Below are 25,415 nucleotides of genomic sequence, written 5' to 3' on the forward strand. Positions count from 1 at the left end.
CAGTGGGCCCTTGGTATCTGCTGGGGTTTAGTTTCAGGAGCCTCCATGAATAGCAAACCTATGTGAATGCTCATGTCCCATAATGTACAATGGCATAGTAAAATGGTGCCCCTTATATGACAAAATCCAGGTTTGTTTTTTGGATTTTATATTTTTTGAATATTTTCAAGCCGTGGATGTTTGAATCTGTGGATAAAGAATCCATGAATGTGGATGGCTGACTCCATATCATATCAATATTTACTGATAAACATGGATAAAGAATCCATGTCTAGCAGATCTATGATATCGATTTTTAAACTGCGGTATATTCTTATCTGATGATGTGGGCTGTAGTCTGGGTACGCTTTATGTAATAATAAATGTGTGAGCCTTATGATTCCACAAGTTTCTTAGTTGTGTAATTAATCGATGAAGTTGACTGTGTCCGCAAAAGCTTGTTAGAAATGTCTTCTTACCAGTTAGTCTTAAAAGTGCTGCTGGATTCCTTTATCTCTTGGTTTGTTTTGTTAAAAAAAGACTTAACACAGCTGTCTCTTTATATATTATCTTAATGTGTAAAAGCCAAACATTGAATCAATTGACTTTAAGTAAATGTTGACTTGGCAAAGTTCCCATTGATTCCAATTCCTTCTGGTTTGTGCTAATAATTGAGATTTAGGCCTGACGCTTAAGCCGTATGGTGTTAATACACATTTTTCTCTTTGTACGTTTGTATCTTTGCATGCTGAATTTTGTCTTCTCGCCTCCACTGGTGCTATGTGTGTGTGAGAGAGATTTCAGATGCATTGCAAGATTTCAATTTTTTTGTTCCGTCCTTTTGTTTCCAGATAAAAACAAGGAGCACAGTTTTTTCATCACGGAATCCGAACACCCAGCAGGAGACTTCTGGAGAAATATAGCTGGTAGGCTCAGACATGGGGCTGGGGAAGAGATCAATAGATATTTCTGCAACCCAATCCAATGCATGTTTACACAGAAGGAAGCCCCACTGGGTTCAATGGACCTTGCTCCCAAATTGGTGCATGCAGGATTGCCGCCTTACAATTCTCTAATCAAATGACTGAATATTGTAGAAGAAGGGGGGGGGATAAATTAAGACGCCATAGATATTATAACTAAAGGAAAATGCAAATGGTGAGGAGCAAGGAAGCATTAATAGCAATAAGATTATTAATTGCTGGGCATATTTCAGGAGGAAATTTCAGAAATATATCAGGTTACACAATGGAGCAGGCTGGTGGGGGGAAAGGAAACATAAAATGACAATAATTGAAATGTTCTCTTTGAAACCTTCCATTAAAAAGGATCACAGCTTATTGCTTTTAATATCTGTCAGAGAGACATTAAAGGTGTTTTATGAGATCTATGGCAACATTTATATTATCTCCGTGATAATGATCTCTACACAAAATGTATAATACATTGACAAAAATTACATTATACAAATTAAATGGAACCACCTTTTACTGATTGCTAAATGTCTCCAAGGGGTTTGGGAGGGGGAGGCAAAGACGTGATTAGAAGTTTTGATACTAAGTTGTCTATTGCCAGGGTGGGTTATAAGGAAAAGCGGGTTTTGTTTCTTGGGAGAGAGAGAGAAAAGGGAATCTAATTTTCCATTTATGTAATGCAAACTGTCTTGGCTTTGACTATTCACGGTTAATTGACTGTCAAACGAGGTTGTTATCCCGAGGCTATGTCTGCAAATTTGCCTGTCAAATGAGACAGAGAGAGCAAGCCTGAGAGAGGCAAGGAGGGGGAAAGGAGAAAGAGATGCAAGTAGGGTGGAAGGCTACTGCTGGAAATGAGATCCTAAAGAAAACCATCTACGATAGCGGCTAACACAATTTAGAACCCAGTTTTTAAAAAACAAAAAATCGATCTAGCTTGGGTATACCTTTGTTCTAAACAGAAGCCACTTTCCTTCCTTCCTTCCTTCCAAAAAAAGAAGAAAATCTCATGAATAAAAGTCCCATTTTGAAAGGAGAGGGGCAGAGGGGGAAGACAAAGCAAATAGGCTTTTAAATAAAGCGAATAGATGATAAAAAATTGAAAATTGATCTGGGGAGGGGGAATAATACGGCTTGATTATTTCCAGGCTCATCGGGGAGCCAGAGATCAACAGGACAAATGTTCCGGAGTAAATTATGGGGAAAGGCTTTGGATATTTCTTGGCTCGAGTTGGACAAGATTTTACTAAACTTGAAATGTGGGTACAGAAGGAAAACGCAATTCTATATCCGTGTGTGTCTTCCTATATTATACGCTTATATGTCTTACCATAAGAGTGAAGTTCATGGTTACATAAACAGCCCAGATGCACATGCCTCAAAGAGTCCTGTGGCATCTAATAGATTAACAAATTTATTATAGCATAAGACTGTCATGGTCTGGAGTTCATTTTGTCCATTGTGACCAATGAAATGAACTGACTCCAGTCCACAATAGCTTGTAATATAATAGATTCTTTAGTCTTTTAGATGCAACAAGGCTCTATGTTGCTATTCTTCATTTTTGCTGCATCAGACTATACCACTGGACATAATACATGATTCCCTGTTATGCATTAATTTTGATTATTTTCTGGATTTAAAAGCACTAGCATGAACAGCTGTTAGACATTTCTACATAGACAGCCATGGGTGCATCTACACTGTAGAAATAAGGCAGTTTAATTTAATCACTTTAATCGCCATGGCTCCATCCTTCAGAACCTGGGAATTTGTAGTTTTGTGTGGCACCAGCACTCTTTGGCAGTGAAGGTTAAAGACCTTGTAAAACTACAAATCCCTGGATTCCATAGGATGGAGCTACAGCACATAAAGTGTGCACAACACAACAATAAAGTGGTGTCAAACGGCATTATTTCTATGCAGTGTAGATGTACCCCATGTTCCTTTGTTACAGGAAAAGCAACAAGGAACCTGGTAGCACCTTAAAAACTTGCAAATATATTAGTGCATAAGCTTTTATGAACAAGGAGTGAGGCATCTTTGCCGCACCAGGTGTTTTTCTGCAACACCTCCCCAAGTTGTAGGCTGAAACATCTGGAAGGTGATGGTAACACTGAAAAGGCTTTCAGGTGAAATGGGACTGTTTGAAATGAATGCTGGAGGGAGTTTTGGAATGTGGTGTGTGCAGGTTGGAACCTAGAAAGGAGATATGATAAACCGTGTTCTTGTGAGGCTGGGGTGTTAACCGGTGTTATAATGTGTGCAGTATGCCAGGAAGCCATTGTCTTTGAACTTTTAACTGTATTGGTTGAGTCCAGTAGAGGTTGTGGTCAAAAATATTCAGGGAGCATGCAGTTGCCTACCTCTGACATACAGTGGGTCCTTGGTATCTGCTAGGATTTGGTTCTAGGACCCCAAAATCTTTGGATTCTCAAGTCTTTAGATTGTAAAAATGAGGGCATGGAACCATCTAATTAAAAATAATAATTGTAAGCCGCTCTGATAGCCTTTAGGGCTGAAGGGCAAGGTATAAATACCATAAATAAATAAAATAAATAAAAAAGTCCCATTAAATACAATGCTATAGTAAAGTAAAATGGTGTCCTTTATAAAATGGCAAAGTCAAGGCTTACTTTTTGGAATTTATTTTTAAAAAGTATTTTCACGCCATATCCATGGAATCCATGGATAAAGAATCTGTGGATACAGAGGGCCTACTAGATCTAAGTAGTAAGGTAGACATAAATACACATCCACCCCTATTTGTTCATTGCTGTCTCCACTTCTTCATTCCCCATTCTCTACTGCTCCACCTCTGTCCTAAATTTTAGATTATAAATACATCAAGACAGGGACCTCTTCTCTTTGAACTGTGTAAAGCAGTGTGCACATACGGGTAGCATTATGTAGTCAGAGCACCAGCATAGTGTAGTGGTTTGACTGTTGGACTAGGACCAGGAGTCCAGGATTTGAATCTCAGCTCAGCTGTGGAAACCCAGTGGATGGTTTTGGGCAGGTCGCAGCTTTTTCAGCCTTAGAGGAAGGCAATGGCAAACCTCCCCTGAATCAGTCTTGCTGAGAAAACCCCCTGGTAGGTTTACCTTAGTGTCCCCATAAATTTGAAATGACTTGAAAGCACACAACAATAACAAGTACTATATAATCATAATGTGTTTGAACAGCTCTGTTGTGTATAACAAAGTACCTTTTGATGTTCCTCAGGGTTTCAGTTCTGGTTCATAATGCCACAGGTGTGTGGAGGGATGCTCTTCAGAGTATGTGAATCCATCCCTCCATCCCTATAATCAGGGAAGAGCACCTGCTTTTGCATGCAGAAGACTCCCTTTTGTCCTTGGCATCTCTAAGGAAGAAAATGGATTAGTAATAAATCATGTAAATCACCTCTGGAAAAAAGGAGACCCCAGAGAGGTGCAACCAATCCAACTAAACTAGCATACCTTGCATGCATTCCACAGGCCACCCGGGACCTCCAATACCCACTTTTGCTGCTATCAGTGAACAAATCTGTCCAGAGAAATACATAGTTGAAAATAGCCATATCATTGACACACCTGTAGGCATATAAATTTGTGGGTATATGTGCCTTCAAGTTTCAACTTATGGGGACTCCATGAATGTCACAGGGTTTTGTTAGGTGGCGGTGGTTTTATCAGCTCCTTCTTCTGAAATATAGGCCCCATTCCCACTCGCCCATTTGCCCCGGATGAAACTGGGCAGATTCGGCCCCCCCCCCCCCCCTCGAATCTGCTTGGAAACAAGTGCCCACTATGTCTTACCTCAATCGGGATAAGTTTCCCCTCTGAAGTTCACATTTGCGCTACCGGTTTAAAATGGAGCCTCCTCTGTTGTCAATCAAATTCACTTCCGCTTTCATCAAAGGTGACATTTCCTACAGCCATTGGCCAACGGAATGGGTGCTTCCCCCCTCCTTTTAAAAAAAAAACTGGCGGCAGTGTGCACATACTCTTCCAGGTGTGTGTGTTGTGTGTATTTGGGTCATTACAGATTATGGCAACCCTAAAACGACCCCATCCTGGGGTTTTCTTGGCAAGATTGGTTCAGAGGAGATTTGCCATTGCCTTTCTCCTGAAGCTGAGAGAGTGTGACTCCCCCAAAGCCATGGGTTTCCACAGCCTTACCTCTGAATGCCAGCCTCTAGCTTCCCCTTCGCTTCCAGCCCAATGCTACCTCCAAAGCCCTTGCCTCCCCCATGCCATCCTCTTCTTGTCACAATAATAATAATAATAATAATAATAATAATAATAATAATAATAATAATACCACCTCACCTCGGAATGCCATCTCTGCATCCTTTGCTTTCCCTCATTGCCACCTCAGAATACCTTACAATACACATATGTAGCAAAAGCATTCTGTATCAATTTGCCAAATTGAAAGAGAAACATTTGTAACATTCACATTGTAGCATTCGCATATTACACAAAAACATAATTTAAAAAAAAGCCTCTTGCAAAGTGAGGTGCCCTGATGGCAGCAAGCAGAAAGGGAAATGTAGCACAAGCAGACACATCCTATCTATATGTAGAACTGTAGAACTATTCGCAGTCTGTCAAAAATAAAAATTACCAAAAAAGAGAGAGAGAGAAAGCTGCCTGCGAGAGGGAGGCATGTTTCGTTCTCTGCCCTCCCTCTGACCTAATCCCTCCCCTGAATGTGACCCGATCATGAGCAGGACCACGTTCACATTTGCTGGGACCTGGGTTTTCTCAAAAGATACAGGTAAAAGTCCGCTTTCAAAAGACATGCACCAAGGGGCATTTGCCCCTGAACAGGTGTGAAAGCCTCGATTTCAACTGTGGAAGAATCGGGGCCAATATGAACTTCCCGTGTTTAATCCGGTTTCTGAACCGAGGTAAAAGGTAGTCTGAATGGCCCCATAGTCTGTAGCATCTGATAATAATAACAACAACAACAACAACAACAACAACAACGTGTCCCTGTTGGTGCTCTTGGACATCTCAGCGGCTTTCGATACCATAGACCATGGTATCCTTCTGGAGCACCTGGCGGAGGTGGGAATCGGGGGCACTGCGCTTCAGTGGTTCTGGTCCTACCTCTCTGGGAGGTTCCAGATGGTGCAGCTGGGAGACGTGTGCTCCGATAAGAGGGCCCTCACAACTGGGGTCCCTCAAGGAGCCATTCTGTCTCCCATGCTTTTTAACATTTACATGAAACCGCTGGGAGAGATCATCCGGAGACATGGGGCGCGGGGTTATCAGTACGCTGATGACACCCAAATAGTCTTCTCTATGTCTCCGACTGATGCAGTGACTGAGGATGGCGTCTCTCCTCTCGTGGCCTGTCTGGAGTCGGTAATGGGCTGGATGAGGGAAAACCGACTCAGTCTGAATCCAGAGAAAACGGAGGTACTTGTGATAGGTTCCCCTGGTCCAGGAATGGCGGTGGTTCCACCGGTCCTGAACGGGATCACGCTTCCTGTGAAGGACTCCGTGTGCAGTCTGGGGGTGCTTCTTGATTCGTCGCTCCACCTTACATCTCAGGTGGATGCGACAGTCAAGAGCACCTGTTATCAGCTTCGGCTTATTCGCCAGCTGCGCCCATACCTGACCCAGAGAGACCTTGAAACGGTAGTACACGCTCTGGTAACCTCTCGATTGGATTTCTGCAATGCGCTCTAAATGGGGCAACCCTTGTACCACACCCGGAAGCTACAGATGGTACAGAATATGGCAGCCAGACTGGTCACTGGCACCTCCAGGGCCAGTCACATTACACCTGTACTTAAAGATCTGCATTGGCTGCCCATTCGCTTTCGGGCACAATACAAGGTGTTGGTGATAACCTATAAAGCCCTACATGGCTTGGGCCCAGGATACCTGGAGGACCACCTCTCCCCATACATTCCGCCCCGCACCCTCAGAACATCTGGGCAGCAACTACTGAGGGTCCCAGGGGCTAGACTAACCTCTACAGTGAAGAGGTCATATACCATCGTCACTGCCCATAGAGCTCCGCTCGGCCACCTCCCTGGCCCAGTTCAGGAGGGAATTAAAAACCTTCCTGTTCCGTTTAGCATTCCCTGAATCAAGCTCCAGCTAGTCTTCCCCCCCTTCGACAGCAATGGTAGCTGGTTGATGGGGTTATAGTATTGGTTTTAATAGTTTTGTATAATGTATTGTACTTTATTTTATGGATTGTATTGTATTGTTTGTTACTTGTTGTTCACCGCCCTGATCATTGGAAGGGCGGTATACAAATATTATTATTATTATTATTATTATTATTATTTATATACTGCTTTTCCAATGATCAAAGCAGTGTACATCAAGAATATCATTACATTCAGTTTAATATATATATATATATATATATATATATATATAATCTTCAAATATTAAAATACATAAAAACACAGTCAAAAATCTATCAGTCAATAAAATGCAATTCTATCAAAAATAGTGACTACAGAGAGTCAGATGGATATGCTAATCGAAATAAATATGTCTTCAGAGCCTTCTTGAAGGCATCCAAAGTAGGACAGACTCGAATTTCATCAGGAAGATTGTTCCAGAGAGTCGGTGCTGTCGATGTTTATGATCTCTTGTGAGTTATTGACAATCTCACTCTCAGACATTCTAATAGATGTTTTCCTGATGTTCTGAGAATGTGGGGCGGATTGTGTGGGAGGAGGCGCTCCTTCAAGTAGCTCGGGCCCAAGCCATGTAGGGCTTTATAGGTAATAACCAACACTTTGTATTGAGCCCGGAAGCTGATGGGCAGCCAGTGAAGAGATATTCAGTGGTGATCTCCCATCTAAGCACTAACCAGAGCTAACCATGCTTACTTAGCTCCTGAGATCAAATGAAATCTGATTTTTTAGGGTATGCAAGACACAGTTTGTTCTTTACCAAAAATGAAAGGAAGACCCTCAAATAAATAGACATAAACACATACATATTTGGGGCTTTTCTTTCCCTTCCTTTTTGGCAAGGATGTCAGTGCTCTGCCCAACAGCAAGTAGGATCTAGGTGGTGCGGGGGGGGGGGGGGGGGTAGCAGCTATCTGGTTGTGTCTTGTATTAGAGAGACCTGCTCTCATTGTTGCTGAATAGTTTGGATCTAGATCAAATTCAACATCAACTACAGCAGCCATGTCCTCAGCACTGGGATAAATGGAAAAATAAAACGATATGTATAAGACAGCTAATTAAATACAGATATTTATTTTTCATGCACACACAATTATAAGTATGTATTTATTTTATTTTTTAAAATAATTTTATTGATTAAAAAACATAAAAACATCCCTGCTTACATTTACTCATTTGCTTACATATAACGTATAAAAAAAGTCATGTACCAATTATTTCAGTCTTTGTCCATTTTAGAGTTTGGTAGTTGAATTGTAATTTCCTCTCTTATTTTTCTTCTTTAATCCTCTTGTGGACTAGACAAAGTAACTGTTACATGGATTTGTAATTGGTTGACCGGATGAACCCAAAGGGTGCTCAACAATGGCTCTTTTTCAGCCTGGAGAGAAGTGACCAGTGGGGTCCCACGGGGCTCTGTCCTGGGCCCAGTGTTATTCAACATCTTTATCAATGACCTGGATGACAGAATTGGGAGCACACTTATCAAATTTGCAGATGACACCAAATTAGGAGGAATAGCTAATACTCCAGAGGACAGGATCAACATTCAAAATGATCTGAATAGACTAGAAAGCTGGGCCAAAGCTAACAAAATGAAATTCAACACAGAGAAATGTAAGGTACTGCACTTAGGACAGAAAAATGAAATGCACAGATATAGGATGGGGGACACCTGGCTGAATGAAACTACATGTGAAAGGGATCTAGGAGTCCAAGTAGACCACAAGTTGAACATGAGTCAACAGTGCGATGCGGCAGCTAAAAAGGCCAATGCAATTTTAGGCTGCATCAATAAAAGTATAGTGTCTAGATCAAGAGACGTAATAGTGCCACTGTATTCTGCTCTGGTCAGGCCCCACCTGGAATATTGTGTCCAGTTCTGGGCACCACAATTCAAAAAGGACATTGAGAAACTGGAGCGTGTCCAAAGGAGAGCAACTAAAATGGTGAAAAGTCTGGAAACCTTGCCCTATGAGGAACGACTCAGGGAGCTGGGGATGTTTAGCCTGGAGAAGAGAAGATTAAGAGGTGATATGATAGCCCTATTTAAATATTTGAAAGGATGTCATATTGAGGAGGGAGCAAGCTTGTTTTCTGCTGCTCCAGAGAACAGGACCCAGAACAATGGATGCAAGCTCCAGGAAAAGAGATTACACCTCAACATTAGGAAGAACTTCCTGACAGTAAGGGCTGTTTGACAGTGGAACAAACTCCCTCGGAGTGTAGTGGAGTCTCCTTCCTTGGAGGTCTTTAAGCAGAGGCTGGATGGCCATCTGTTGAGGATGCTTTGATTTGGATTTCCTGCATGGCAGGGGGTTGGACTGGATGGCCCTTGCGGTCTCTTCCAACTCTATGATTCTATGGCGGGGTACAGACCGCCGCTTTGCGGCGGTCTGCCGCCACCGCCTAGTCCGTGGGGGAGCCGGAGCCTCCATACGGCGCGGCTCCCCTGCGGACTGAAGAAGAAGCTCCAAAATGGAGCTTCTTTTCGAGTCGCGTTTGCGACGTAGCGAGGCGCCAGGGGCGCACTCGCTACGTCACAAAGGACACGACGCGTACGGACGCTCAGCGTCCGATACGCAAAGATGGCGCCGGCCATGTAGAAGGGCCGGCGCCATCTTGTACGGACGGAGTCTGTACTAGGCCCAGGGGCGTCTAAAAGAGACGCCCCTTTTTAAAAATGGGACGTCCTCCGGACGTCCCAAATGACAATGTAGAAAGCTTCTATGATTCTATGATCACGTTCGTCATGACCTTTTTCTTTCTTCTTTCCATCTTCTTCTCTTTCCTCATGAACCTTCTTCTTACATTATCCAACTTACTTAATCTTTCTTCTCCCTACTCACTCTAACTCCCAATTTCATTCATTCTTCTAATACTACTTCAATTCCCACTCTTACCTTCTAAATAACATTCATTAACCTTTATTCAACACTCCTCAGTCACTCAACTTCCTCCTCAAAGTATGTATTTAGACAATGTAGTTCATTAGCACCGAAGGCAACACAATGTGCACTGCACTGCAAAGAAACGTTGGAATTAATAAGTAGTGATGGAGAGCCAGCATGGTGTACTGGTTTGTGCATTGGACTACAACTCTAGAGACCAGGGTTCGAATCCCCACTCAGCCACAGAAACCCACTGGGTGATCTTAAGTAAGTCCCATTCTTTCAGCCTCAGAGGAAGGGAAAGGCTCTGAACAAATTTTGCCATGAAAATCCTGTGATAAGTTCACCTTAGAGTTACCCTAAATCAGAAATGAAGGCATACAACAAGGCAAAGCTATAATGGAATTTTCTTAGAAGATTTGCTCAGAGAAGGGTCTGCTAGCCTCCCGCAAAGGCTGAGAAAGTGTGATTTGCCCATCATCACCCAGTAGTTTTCCATAGCTGAGTGGGTAGTCAAAACCTGGTCTCCTGGAGTCCTAGTCTAGCATCCACTACACCATTCTGGCTCTCATGTACATGCATACAAGACATTTTCATACACAGTTTATAGCAGTTCGATACTACAATGGACCCTTGGTATCCACTGGTGTTTGGTTCCAGGACCCCCAGTGGATACAAAAATGCATGGATACTTGAATCCCATTAAATACAATGGTATACTAAAATAGTGTCCCTTATATAAAATGGCCAAATCAAGGTTTGCTTTTTGGAATGTATATAATTTTTGAATATTTTCAAGCCGTGGATGGTTGAATCCATGGATTAAGAATCTGTGGATATGAAGGGCTGGTTGTATAATAACTGTCATACCTCCCCCCTGTGGAATCCTGGGATTGATAGTTTGGCAGAAGTGCTAAAAATTCACTGATAGAGATCACTAGTCCACTCCCCTTTGAGTTACCTAAAGGAGAATTCTGAGTGCCTCATCAAACTGCAAATCCCAGAACTCCATAAAATGGAGCCAAGGTGGCTAGCCTTAGATTAAGATATTTAAAACTGTTTATACTATGTTTTTAAGATGCTATTTTACTCTGTACTGTATTTTACCCTGTATTGTAATGAATATTTGATGTTGTGAACCACTTTGATCACCTTGGAAAGGCAGTATATAAATAAAGTTTTTATTATTATTTTTTATATTAAACTGTGATAACTGTGTATGTAACCTAGCTGTATATTACAGATACTGGTATAACCTGTGAAGTACAGGTACATTCAGAGCAGGAAGGAATACATAGATAGTCAACTACAGTTGAGGGAAGGGAGTCTTTAAAGGTGGAGTTTGGTGCATGAGGAGGGTCAGTCATTTCTTACCATTAATGGCCAACCTAAATGTTTCCATGGCTTTTTAAAAATACTTTGTTGGCACCCTTTCCCCACTATCTATCCCAAAAGGCAGATGATCCTTAAGCATGTTCCTTAGGGACAGGGCTTGTTCAAGATACAGGAATAAATGGCGCCCACAATCTCACAACTCATAATATATATTTGTGTCCCGATTTTTGCACAAAATTGGGCCTCAAAGCAGTCCACATTTTAAAAGAACGATACAACGAAAAACATACAACAAGTGAGCATTAAAATAGAATTCAGCTGTTACAGTATTAAAAACTCATCACACATTAAAAAATAAAATGTAATTTAAAAACATAAAAGTGCTGAAAAAACAGTAGAATTAGTAGAGCAGTCCCAGTCCGTTCTTTAAAAATGTTCTGTTTTAAAATCCTGTCTGAATAAAAAGACTATAGCCTGCTGACAGAAGAGAAACAAGAAGGGGGCCATTCTGGATCTCCTGGGAAGGGAGTTCCAGACTCTAGGAACAGCCACCAAGAAGGCCCTCGCTTGTGTCCCCACCAAATGTGCTTGCGATGGTGGTGCGACAGAGAGAAAGACCTCTCCTGAGGATTGCAGAGCCCGGGTCAGCTCATACAGTTTGCCAAATAGCCAAGCCACACTCCACATCTGTGGCAGTAAACATATATTAATAGCCAAGTAAGTAAATAACCTCTTTGTTACCCTTCCCTGCAACCCAGGATCTGCCATCCAAGGCAGCCATCTCACTGCATCATGGTAGGGCCAACCAGATAATAAAAATAGCAAGATTATCAATGAAGTTTAACAGCTATCTGTTCTTGGTTTGTATTAAACAAACAAACCTGGAACACATAGTTATACTGAAGCCTGCCATGCTGGCTGGGGATCATGGGGAATGCAGTCCAACACATATGGAGGCCACTGGTTTGGGGAAGGCTGGGGTAGTAGTTGATAGTTCATTGTCTGTTTCCAGAATTGTTTTTCTTCATACTGTCAATGTCACCGAAGCAGAGGTTGTTGTGTGGTGCTTTCTGCCTTGTGAAGACTGTTTCCATTTGAAAGAGCTGTTTAATGGGCCATAAGTTACAGAAAGGATAAGGGTGTGTGTTTGTGTGTTTGTTTTTTGTCTTCAAATAATCTCCACATGGAGAGTATAATGTCTCAAAATCAGTCTTCAGGATTCATTGGAAGATTGTTCCACATCCTTCACTGAAATATTAGCTGTCAGCATACTCAATAAGTTCAGTTGATTAAGCATCTTCTTCTCAATTAATTGATGAATTAAATTTAAATACATCTTATCAAAACCATATAATTACCACTTTGTGTATTGAAGAAAGATTGTGATTTTAGAACTTAATAAATGAGAACTATCATCTTATTGTGAGAAGAAATGGAAACCTTTTAATATTTTATCTTTCATTTTTTTAGTGTAATACACGAGGAACAAAATTAGTTTCTTAAGATACAAACTACTGAGACTAAAGCTCCAGGAACTAAAATGGGCCTTTCTTGGTTTTTCAGTTCAAACATTTGCTGATTGATCTACAACTGTAAATAGTTAAACATGTGATCCCTGACCTTAGCATAGAGTTAAATATCCGCTATGTTGAACTACAACTGTTAATAGCCAATGGGAAATTTCCCATTGATTGTGTGGTTCTCTTGGCTTCCATGGTTTGTATCTAGCCATGCCTAAGAAAATATTTACAGGAGTCTAGTATACATATTTTCTCATGTGAAATATTGGCCTCTGCATTATTATAAGAGATATTTACAGTGCATTTTTTGCATCATAACTGTATTTGTGCATGAGTGGTGTTAGTTCCTGTGCTTTCTTTTTTACACTTGCAATACAACAGTACCATTGATGCCACCCTGTTTGCTCCACCTCCTGTCTCATGGTGTTTTTAATGTTTTTTCTAAGGACAGCTTTAATGGCACAACTATGCAGTTGAGCAATTTCATCATTGTGCGATTTGGGTTAAGGTGAGGTTATGGAACCACCCCCACTATCCATCCAGATTGGAAAGATGAACACATACTGTGCTAGTTCCATCATTTTTTCCTATTCTTTTTCCATGCTGATCCCAAACTTGCCTGGTTCTGCTTTTGTATGTTACTCTTCAAATCTTTGTATATTTACTCTTTAAACTTTTTCTAAATTGTGTGATTTTCCCAGGCATTAATGCTTAATAGAATTCCACTGTAATTGCACTATCACAGTACAGTCCAATGTGCACATCCGTAGTATGGGTAACCATGTTTTTACTTACTCACGTCTTGAATAAAGGCTCTCTCTAGGCATCTGGGTTTCCTCTAGCATGACTCTATGGTCAAACTCCGGCAGAAATATAGAATTCACTATTATCGTGGGTTTTGTGGATACGTCTGAGAATGTATCCCCTGAAGATATGAGGGTTGGACCATTTTCCCCTTATTTTAAAGCATGATTTAAAATAATGTTTAAAGATGCAGAGGTTGTAGCACAATTCTTTTGGTAATCCCAGTGTCCTCCCAACCCAACCACTGGAAGTAGTCTGGGGTTTCAGTGCTGCAACTCCACATGAAATACCCAATAAAATCACAGCCACATTGTGCCCATTATGTTCTCTATATAGGCACACCCCAATTAATGAAGTAGTTGTATTCCCAGGTATTATTTCTTTAACAGTACAGTACATTTGGTGCTAGAGGCAGAAATAACACGAGAAGAATAGGGATAGATTCCTGCGCCACAGAAAAGAAGAAGAGTGCACATGTTTCAGCTATGCTTTTTATGCAACTCTAACAATGATATGGACATTTAAAATGAAACAACCAATGATAACAGCAAATTGTAAATGTGTGACAGAGAATATCCACACCAGTGCACTGCTAAGGCTGGCATGTAGATAAGCCCCAGGACAGATAAACTTTACATAAGTAAACAAAAATATTCTCAAACTTCTAGAGACCATTTGAAAGCTTCTTCCAAAAAGCATCCAGGGATTAATATTTTTTATTTTATTTTACCATCCTCCACTCTTCTTATACTTTCCATTTTAATGGCCAAACTTATAGATCTATACTTTATTTTTTAACATGCTGAGGCTAACTGGTATGGTAGGCTTCTCAGTTCTTTCTGTTTTGCAGTTCATATATGCTCAGTAAAGCATTCTGGAGGCAGCTGCTGTTTATCTTGTTTTAGGCAAACACACACAGCTCCAGTAGGATCAGCTGCAGCAAAATCCCACTGCTTTATTGCATTATTTACTGCAGACATGCTACTGCGAACCAACACTGAAAGTCTGTGTCTCTCTAGCCCTTATTCTCCATCTTCCCAGTACCAATCCTGCTTAAAAAACCTTTGAGCTAGATAGAGGACAAGGAGGAAAGGGATAGGCATAAAAACTTTGCAAACAGGAGCTTCTTTGTCAGAAGCTTTGTTAACAGAGGTATGCATATATATACCAAACTATAGTGGGATTGGGAGTCAGTAACTGATAGTTTAGGTGGGAAAAGAATCAGTTTTCCAAATGACTCTACAGTAGTACAGCACGGTACAGTACCAGGAGAACCACTAAAGTTGCATCTATACTGTAGAAATAATGCAGTTTGAGAACACCTTTAACTACCATGGCACAATGCTATGGAATTCTGGGATTTGTAGTTTTCTGAGGTATTTAGCCTTCTCTGTCAGAAAGCTCTGGTGCCACAATAAACTACATTTGAAAGGGATCTAGTAGTCTTAGTGGACCACAGAACAGAGTGGCACTATATTGTTTAGAGAAGCGTTCCCAGAGGCGAGCCCCTCTCTGACCCAGGAAGCCTCCTTTTAACCATCCATTAAGAAGCCAAGCCCTTCCTCCAGTCCATCTGCCTTGGTCCAGGCCTCGGAGGTGGAGAAGATTTGCTGGACCTGATCCTATTCCCCACCACCACTCCCTTCTCCTTTTGTGTCGTCTCTTTTTAGATTGTAAGCCTGAGGGCAGGGAACCGTCTGACTAAAAGATTGTATGTACAGCGCTGTGTAAATTTACAGCGCTTTATAAATAAATGTTAATACTAATAATAATATGAGTCAGCAATGTGATGCAGCAGTTAAAAAAGCCAATGCAATTCTAGGCTGCATCAATAGGAATACAGTATCTAGACTGAATGAAGTAAAAGTACCACTCTATTCTGCTTTGGTCAGGCCGCATCTGGAATACCACATCCAGTTCTGGGCACCACAATACAAGAAAGATGTTGACAAGCTGGAGTGGGTCCAGAGGAGGGTGACCAAAATGGTTAAATGTCTGGAAACCACCAACCCCTATAAGGAGTGGCTTAGGGAGCTGGGAATGTTTAGCCTGGGGAAGAGAAGGTTAAGGGGTGACATGATAACCATATATATATATATATATATATATATATATATATATATATACACACACACATATACCATATATATATATACATATATACAATATATATATATATATATATATATATATATATATATATATATTATATATATATTCTTATACCACTTATCAGTGAAAAGCAAGCTTTTTTTTCTGCTGCTCAAGAGACCAGGACATGGAGCAATGGTTGCAAACTACAGGAAAAGAGATTCCACCTAAACTTTAGGAAGAACTTTCTGACAGTAAGAGCTGTTCAACAATGGAACGTGCTGCCTCAGAGAGTGGCAGAGTCTCCTTCTTTGGAGGTTTTTAAATAGATGCTGGATTGCAAGCTGTCAGGAGTGTTTTGATTGTGTATTCCTGCATGGCCCTTGTGGTCTCTTCCAACTCCATGATTCTGATTCTACAAATCCCAAGATTCCACAGGATGCAGCCATGACAAGTAAAGCAGTGTCAAACTGCATTGATTTTGCGGTGTGGTAGCAGCCAAAATTGCGTAATAAGCTCCTGAGGGAAGAACATATTGTATCACTTTTCATGGAGGCGCGATTACACCATACATATAGAGAAGAAATTTGTCAGTATTGATTTATACCTATCCACCGAACCAACAACAGTTTTTAAAACAAAGCTGAAGCTCTGTTAATAAACCACTCAAAAATAAATCCCATTGCATTTAAAGTTTCCTCCCCAACACCAAGTGAAAAGGGTGTCAGCGGACTGGGAAAATTATCTGACCTGCTCTTGTGTCCCTTATGAAACTTTTCGCTGCAGAAATCAACAGGCTGAAGCTTTTCACAAAGCTAAAACCCCTGTCCCTGCTAATGTCTGCATATCAATCTACTGTCAGAAGGGCCGGCCCTACCATGAGGCAAGGTGAGGCAGCTGCCTTACACAGCAGACACTGAAGGCCAAGGAAGGGACAGAAAGGGAACTGTATGTACCATATGAACTTTTCTGTCCTGCTCCCTTCATGATACTGTCAGATGCTTTGTAAAATGACTCTTGTCGCCAGTGCTAGAATAAGATGCAACTACCACTTTGGTCAACTTTTGTACATAGAGTAGAAGAAGTGCCATCTTGCATTTTGCCTTAGGCAGCAGACTGTTTTGGGCCAGCCCTGATTCTCAGACAGTGGGCATGTCTACATGGACCAAGAGAGCCAGTCTGGCATAGTGCTTTGAGTGTTGGACTATGACTCTGGAGACCAAGGTTCAATTCCCAGCTTGACCATGGAACCCACTAATTAGCTTACTTGCTAATTAGCTTACTTGCTGTTCACCGCTATGATCTTTGGAATAGCGGTATATAAATAAAACAAATTATTATTATTATTATTATTATTATTATTATTATTATTAGCCTTGCCAAGAAAACCCCATAATAGGATTGGTTTAGGGTCGTGATAAGCTGCAATGACCTAAAGGCACACAACAACAACAACAACAACAACAACAACAACAACATGGGTCAAATGAAGTGCATATACATAATAAACTGCTGTTCAAGACATGCAGATTCATGACCTATCTCCACCATTCCTCCCCAGTTAGGCTGCTTATTCCTAGCCTCTCTCATTGCATCTCTGGATCACAGAGCTGTTTGAAGAAAGAATAACGAAGTTTGATCAGATTAAGGTCTATCTGGTTTAGCATTTTTCTTCCAACAACTGACTCTGAGACTCTCACATACTGATAATGAATATGACAGTCTGGCCTTTATTGTTTACCCTCAGTAATCAGAGGTACAGAATATGGAGGTTCCATATTCCATTATCTACTGTTGATAATATCTCCTGAGGGAGTAGTAGTTCTTTCCTAGTGCCTCACCAGACAACAAATGCCAGGATTGCATAGGATGTTATAATAGCTAATAAAGTGCTATAATATCGTTGTATAAAAGGGCACCTAGACTAATCCGGTATAAGGGACCTCCTTTATAAGCATGTGGTGGTTATTTGACAGCAGCCATTAAATTATAATTGTACGCTGATTGTTATATTACTGATTATATTAATTGGTTGCTACAATAATCAATGGATTGATTGGTTGTAGTTAAGGTACATCCTTCATGGCAGGTGGAGGAGGGAGATGTGGCAGGTCAGATCTTGTTGGAATATAGCCCGTGTCAGCCGTTGACAGCATAACCAAGGGTGAGGGATGATGGAAGTTGCTATCCAACCACAAATGGAAGGCATCCCACATTCTATCCATGCCTTCTCATTTGCACCAACAAATGCAAAGATTTGCATGGACTCCATACACAGCTGGTGGGTCTCATGCTAGTGGACCATTAAACCATTTGGGGTACTATCCAAGGTGCTGAACTTCCAGTGACCTGGAAGCCGTGAATTCCAACCCAATACTTAACCCATTGTGTGCTGTTATTTCCCCTCCATTTCCCCCAATTCATTTTAGTTCTAAGTTGTAAGAGCTTCAGAAGTCAGCTTCCTAGGACAGGTGATGAGCTCTTACATGGTGTCCAGTACAGAACAGACGAGTACACAAATTTTGCTGGTTTTAAATTTTTTAACCTTGGAATTAGTTGAACTATCCTATTTGAAATATGAATGAAAATAAAGATTCCTGTGAGACCTACTATTAAAGCACTTATTAAAACACCTGATGGAGAAATGACTACTTAGGCACACATTCATGTCTAATTTCCTCACTGGCTCTGTAATAATTTTATCCTCATGTGGACTAAGTCAGCTATGTACATTTGCAATTAGTACTGTACTGAAATCCTTAAATTCCTTTGCAGGAGAAAAATGCTTCCTGAGAGAAAAACACTTACTTATGTAGTTATTATTTACCTGTACATCCCATCTTTCCTCCACTTATGGTGATATGCATGACTCTCTTTTTCCACACTTTATCCTCAAAACACCCCTTTGGGGTGGACCAAATTGAGAGATCATAGTAATGGCTCATGGTCACCCAGTGAATTACAAGACTCTTTCCTTAGGGTCACCGTGAGTTTCCCAAACCCCAGTCCAACACTCTTAACCACATCTTTATTTTACATCAGATGAACACATTTCAAAATCAAATTTGTAACACATTTCAATCCCTCCCCCCAGTTCATAACCATCTGTCTTATGGTTTAATAAATCAGGTTGTTGGTGATTTCTCACTGTAAGTTTGCAAGGTAACTAAAATTAAACACAGCTTAATATGTCCATACAAACACATCTCAGTGCAGTAAAACCTCAAATATTCTCGTATTTGTAGAAAGATATGTTTTTACAGGCCCTGGCTAGTTGAGTGGATACGGAGACAAAAAAGTATCAGAAATGATTTGCTTTAAGGTGTTTGTTTTACTTTGGGGGTCTTTACGGGGATTTGAAGTGTTTCTACAACCTTCAGAAGTGCTCCAGATTTTACAGATCTAAATAACGGTCTACATAGAAATAGGGCCTAAATATCCTAAAGGCACCAGGTCCTGTCTGATCTTGGAAGCTAAGCAGGGTCAGCCCTGGTTAGTACTTAGATATGATACCACCTAAGAGTACCAAGTGCATAGGCTATATTACAGAGGAAGCAACTGACAAAGCCACCTCTTAGTATTCCTTGCCTAAGAAAACCCTATAGAATTCATGAGGTCACTATAAATCAGCAGCTATCATAAATCCCTGGTTTCTATGATGTGACTCCTGTATTATTTTTGGAATTTAGGTGAGAAAGAATCAGATATTGGGACTTACAACTTCAATAGCCTTCTTAGGCAAATCTCCCCAGTGGAACTGCTCTTGGGAAACTGGTTTAACTCTTGTGCCATTAACCTTGTAATTTCCCAATCCTAAAAGGCTGTGTAAGTAACAGTTTTGCACAAATCCAAGATACCTTGGATTTGGGGTAAAGAACCCAGTGAGTAATGTGGGATTTGTTGGCTCTTTAGCAAAGTGGCTCATTTAAATAATAATTACCTTAATTAATATCTTGATGCTCGAAGACCATTCATTCTGAAATTAGAATCATAGAATCATTGAGTTGGAAGAGACCGCACAGGCCATCCAGTCCAACCCCCTGCAATGCAGGAAATCCAAATCAAAGCATCCCAGCAGATGGCCATCTAGCCTCTGCTTAAAGACCTCCAAGGAGGGAGACTCCACTAGACTCTGAGAGAGTGTGTTCCACTGTCGAACAGCCCTTACCGTCAGGAAGTTCTTCCTAATGTTGAGGTGGAATCTCTTTTCCTGGAGCTTGCATCCATTGTTCTGGGTCCTGTTCTCTGGAGCAGCAGAAAACAAGCTTGCTCCCTCCTCAATATGACATCCTTTCAAATATTTAAACAGGGCTATCATATCACCTCTTAACCTTCTTCCAGACTAAACATCCCCAGCTCCCTGAGTCGTTCCTCATAGGGCAAGCTTTCCAGACCTTTCACCATTTTAGTCGCTCTCCTCTGGACACACTCCAATTTCTCAATGTCCTTTTTGAATTGTGGTGCCCAGAACTGGACACAATATTCCAGGTGGGGCCTGACCAGAGCAGAATACAGTGGCACTATTACTTCTCTTGATCTAGACACTATACTTTTATTGATGCAGCCTAAAATTGCATTGGCCTTTTTAGCTGCCGCATCACACTGTTGACTCATGTTCAACTTGTGGTCTACTTGGACTCCCAGATCCCTTTCACTTGTAGTTTCATTCAGCCAGGTGTCCCCCATCCTATATCTGTGCATTTCATTTTTCTGCCCTGAGTGCAGTACCAAAATTCCAACTTAAGTCCATTGATTGAGTTTAAAAAAACATTTAATTTAGTTTCCCGTTTTCATTACCAAATTTCCAACTGAATACATAAATTAATTGATTTTCATTAGTTGCTTCCTGCCACTGACACAGGGAAACACAATTGGAATACATTGGCAGGAGGCAGTCATTGATTGGATGCTAGTGGATTTCATTCAGGGCTGGCCTGGTTTTCTCATCATCATTTGAGCACTATAGGAACTTGCAGAAGAGGGGTTTATTAATGTAAGTATTCTATAAATTCTTGTTCGAGCATTAGATCAGAGCCAGATGTCCTCTCAGACTGCAGAATTAATGCAGTTTGACACTGCATTAACTGTCATGGCTCAGTGCTATGGAATTCTGGAAATTGTAGTTTTGTATAGTTCTGTATAAGAGCTTTTGGTGCCTCAACAAATTACAAATCCCAGGATTCCATAGGATAAAGCCATGACAATTAAAGTGGTGTCAAACTGTATTAATGCTGCAGTGTGGCAGCAGCCTACTTAAGTACTACTACTACCATCACCAGAGCATGAAGTGGTTACTGTTTTGGACTACAGCTTCCAAGGACCACACCAGCCAGCTAGGGGATTTGGGGAGTTATAGCCCAAAAAAGTAACCTTTCCGAGCTTTCATGGGGGTACTAATAAATTGGTTAGTCTTAAAGGTGGTATATGTGTGTGTTGTGTGCCTTCAAATCGGTTTCAACTCACAGTGACCCTAAGGCAAGCCTATCATGGGGTTTTCTTGGAAAGAGTTGTTCAGAGGAAGTTTGCCACTTCCTTCCCCTGAGGCTGAGAAAGTGTGACATGCCCAAGGTCACTCAGTGGATTTCAAGGCCAAGCTGGGAATCGAGCCCTGGCCTCCAGAATCCAACATTCAAACCACTATACCATGCTGTACTACCTTCATTCTCACTGTTCACCAGGGGCAAAAGGAACTAGAGAGTTTGCAAATACGTGAGCAATATAGAAAACTATCACAAACTGAATGGTTTGATTTATATCACAGTTATATCACAGTTTATATCACCAGAGTGAGAGACAAGACAGGCCACAACATGATAAACACCAAGTACAGGTTTTTAAAGAGTAATAAACAATGCTAAAATACTGTTCTACAAATGATAACACAAAAATCTTACTATTAACAGGAAACTATACCTGCTATAATAAAAGGGAGTTTTAAAAACACATTGATTAAAAAGTTGCAACACCTACCCCTGGTAGTTTGTGTAATACATGCCCATGCACATACACAGAGATCACCTTCTCTTTCTTTCATGTTTCCTTGTAAATTGTGTATTATAATTACTATTATTATTATTACTATCATCATCATCACCTCTTTTAAAGACAGTGCACATACAGTACATATAAAACAAAAATACAGGAAGTAGGGTAAAAACTAGAGCTAGGAAGTCCAGAAACTTTTTAAGTGTACTATGACTCTGAAGATCTGGATTCGATTTCCTGCTCTGCCACGAAAACCTACTGGGTGACCTTCGGCAGAGTCACACAGGAGTTTATCACACGAGACGGGAAGCTCTCAATTTCAAAAGAGAAGATAGCGAGGTCAATTTGAAAATTCACACAATTATGTGATTATTTATCACACCTTAAATTCACTGTAATGGCCTCCCCGAACGTGACCCAGATTCTGTGCAAAGTAAGCCATCACATCGGTGGGTTCTTAATTATGAATTGGCACCCTTGCGCATGTTCAGTGAGACTCCAGATGACTGGAGCATAGCATATTTAGGCCAGTGAGAGAGAGGAACCAATTTACAAAAGAGGTTGGGGGGGGGGAGAATGGTTGAAAGAACATGCTCTATTCACGTTAAAATTAGCATATATTCACTCTTGTCACGTTAAAATGTGATATAATGGTTATCCAATAGCTCCCGGTCCATACCTCTTAATTAGCAGGCAGCAGCCTCCCCTCAGCAATGCTGAAGGACAAGCAGAAGCTAAATTGAAGCAGAATTGCAGCGTGGCTTCATGGGAAACCCCCCCTTCCAGATTGAGGGGGGGAACCAGGACCAAAGGAGACATGCACATCACACCAAACAACAGGGCACTGAGTGCAAAGTTGCCTAGGAATAGGGTTTGTGACTTCACTAGTTCACTGAATTTACTTAACTGTGGATTGACACATGATTGCGTTAGGAGTACATTGGGACTGCCAGCAATCGTGTGCGGTAACCTTTCACACAATAACATGAATATGCATGATTGCATTCAGGATGACACTGGATTATACTTACAATTTCAGTCGTGTGATATCTTCCACACTCTCAGCCCCAGAAAACCATGTGATAAGGTCACATTAGGATCTCCATAAGTCAGAAACAACTTGAAGGCACACAAACAACAAGAAATGCATGCATTGAATCTTCTGTACTTAAAACAACATAACATAGCATAAAACAACTGTGGTATCCTTGAGCCTTGGCCATGCTGACTGTGGCTGATGGGAATTGGTGTCTGTCCAGGAATATCTGGGAAGCTCCATGTTCTTCAGCCCTGTGTTAGTTTTTTCCCCATTATTGATGCTGTTGACCATGCAAAAGAAAAATTAGAAGGTTGTGGAGCGCTATTCACTTCATTTCTTCCAAATAATATATACTTATTAAAAGCTGATTCTAGTTTTATAAATATGTGTCCTTTTTCAAAGGATGGCTGGTTCTGTTATTTATAGATTAATTTTCTGATAAAACAATTGCTCAGGACATTGACCTTGGGGTCTTTAAGCAACATCCTGGAATGAATTCTTGCAGCGGCGTTTCTCAGCATAATGGGCGTGCTGGCACTAATGTAGCTACATCTGGTTATACAAGCTCAATTGCATTAATACAATAAATATCGGGAAAAGAGAGCACAAATATCCCTACTGAATATGCTTCACTTGCAATAATATGATTGCTGTAGAGACTAGATGTAAGCATGCATTGATCAGCGGGAAACCAGGAATAAATAAACCCATCACTGTAAATATTATTAAAATCTACAAATCTAAAGTTTGTTTTGTAACAGTGTCTCGTCATAATAAATGCCAGAATGGCATTTTGCTGATTTATGTCTTACTCTTCCTCCAAAGAGCTCGTTTTTACATTTTATCTTTACAGCAGCACTATGAGATTGGTTAGGCTTAGTGTTAGCAAATAACCCAAGGTCAGCTTCTGAGATCAGAGTTTGGGAAAGTTACTTTTCTTTTTACTACAACTCCCAGAATGGCAAAGTAGGTTGTCCCCTGGCCCAGCTGGCTGTGTGGTTCTGGGGGTTATAATTTTAAAAAATGAACATTTCTAGATGAGCTACATGGCTAAGCAATTATTTGAATGCAAGAATGAGAAACCTGTGGACTTCCAAATAATTGTTGTTGTTGTTGTTGTTGTTGTTGTTGTTGTGTGCCTTCAAGTCACTTCCAACTTATGGTGATCCTAAGGCAAACCTATCACAGGATTTTCTTGGCAAAGTTGTTCAGAGGTGGTTTGCCATTGCCTTCCCCTGAGGCTGAGAGAAAGTGACAAACATTGCTGGAATGCAGCTCTCTTCATCCATCACCATTATCTATACTATCTAGAGCTGATAGGCACTGCAGTCCAGCAACATCTAATCTGGATGGCCACATGTTTCCTGCTGCCAGCCCCAGCTTAAGTATAAAACTCCAACCTCTTTGCTGCACCAACTCAAATCTCAAGTAGAGGTTATTAAGGTTTAATAGAAGTCCAGTAATTTCAACAGGTTGCACCCAGACTAACTATGAGCAGTGATGATTTTAATGTCACTGAGGCTTGAATCTATTCTAGGTTTTAACTTTTCAGCTTTTGAAGCAACATCTTGCCTTCTAGGTTTCATCCAGTTATGATTTGTAGAGTTGGCTTGCTGTATCTGTTTGGACATTTCTTGTGCAAAAGCTGTTTTATACCCAGATGACTTGAAGCAGGGATGGGGAACTTCTTTTTGGATAGGGGGCCAAAAGTAGAAGTGGCTAAAGGGCATGTGACAGAGTTAATGGGAACCATGTATTATTCTTACTGGTTTGGATATTTTCTGACCATCCATACAAAGCAGAGCTGAATTCTATGTGTGTCTACTCAGAAGTAGACCTCAGTACATTAGCTTTCAGCCATGCATGAGCTCCATCTTAAAATACCCTCACATCTCTTGTCTACAGAAATAATCCAGTTTGAGATCACTTTAACTGCCCTGTTTCAATGCTAAGAAATTCTAGTTTTGTGAGACGTTTAGTCTTCTCTATCAGAGAGCTCTGATGCCACAATAAACTACAATCCCCAGAATTCCATTGCATTGAGCCATGGCAGTTAAAGTGGTCTCAACTTGGATTATTTCTGCACTGTGTTTTGAACCTTTGACACTAAATCAGAGGTCTAATCAGAACTGCAGAAATAATGCAGTTTGCCCTCACTTTAAACGTCATGGCTCAATGCAAATGTAGTTTTGTGAGATATTTAACTTTCTTTGTCGGAGAGCTCTAGTGCCACAACAAACTACAGATCTTAGAATTCCACAGCATTAAGCCAAGGCACTTAAAGTGGTGCCAAACTGCACTATTTCTGCAGTGCAGATTGGACTAGAGATAACAATAGAAGACATTTGCAGACCAGAGGGGTATCTCCTGTGAACCAAACGATCCCTGACTTAGAAGAACAGGGGAAGCTGTCTCCTATTTCTTTGGTTATGTCTTGTAATGGAAAAGTGACATTTTAGTTCATTGATACTTAATGTTCCTTTCATAAACGAGAGCCATGACGGAATCTGAATAAACAAAGGCAGGAGGGTTTGGCTGTCACACATTAAAATGCTGTTCACTGTATTTCTCACCACACCCCTCTCCTGGATGAAGATGCAAAATAAAACATGATATCTGATAAGAAGCAACCTAGGCATAAAT

The 25,415-nt window shown here is 40.8% G+C and overlaps 1 protein-coding gene across 1 annotated transcript in view; it reads left to right on the plus strand.

Moving 5' to 3' along the window:
* Positions 1-25,415, plus strand: part of SKOR2 (SKI family transcriptional corepressor 2) — a 102,886-nt gene that overhangs the window by 59,631 nt on the left and 17,840 nt on the right. The window contains exon 7 of the mRNA XM_042447861.1: positions 831-905. Coding sequence (XP_042303795.1) covers positions 831-905 — 75 coding nt within the window. The remainder of the gene's footprint in view (positions 1-830; positions 906-25,415) is intronic.

This window comes from Sceloporus undulatus, chromosome 2, assembly GCF_019175285.1.
Source record: "Sceloporus undulatus isolate JIND9_A2432 ecotype Alabama chromosome 2, SceUnd_v1.1, whole genome shotgun sequence".
Classification (NCBI taxonomy): Eukaryota; Metazoa; Chordata; class Lepidosauria; order Squamata; family Phrynosomatidae; genus Sceloporus; species Sceloporus undulatus.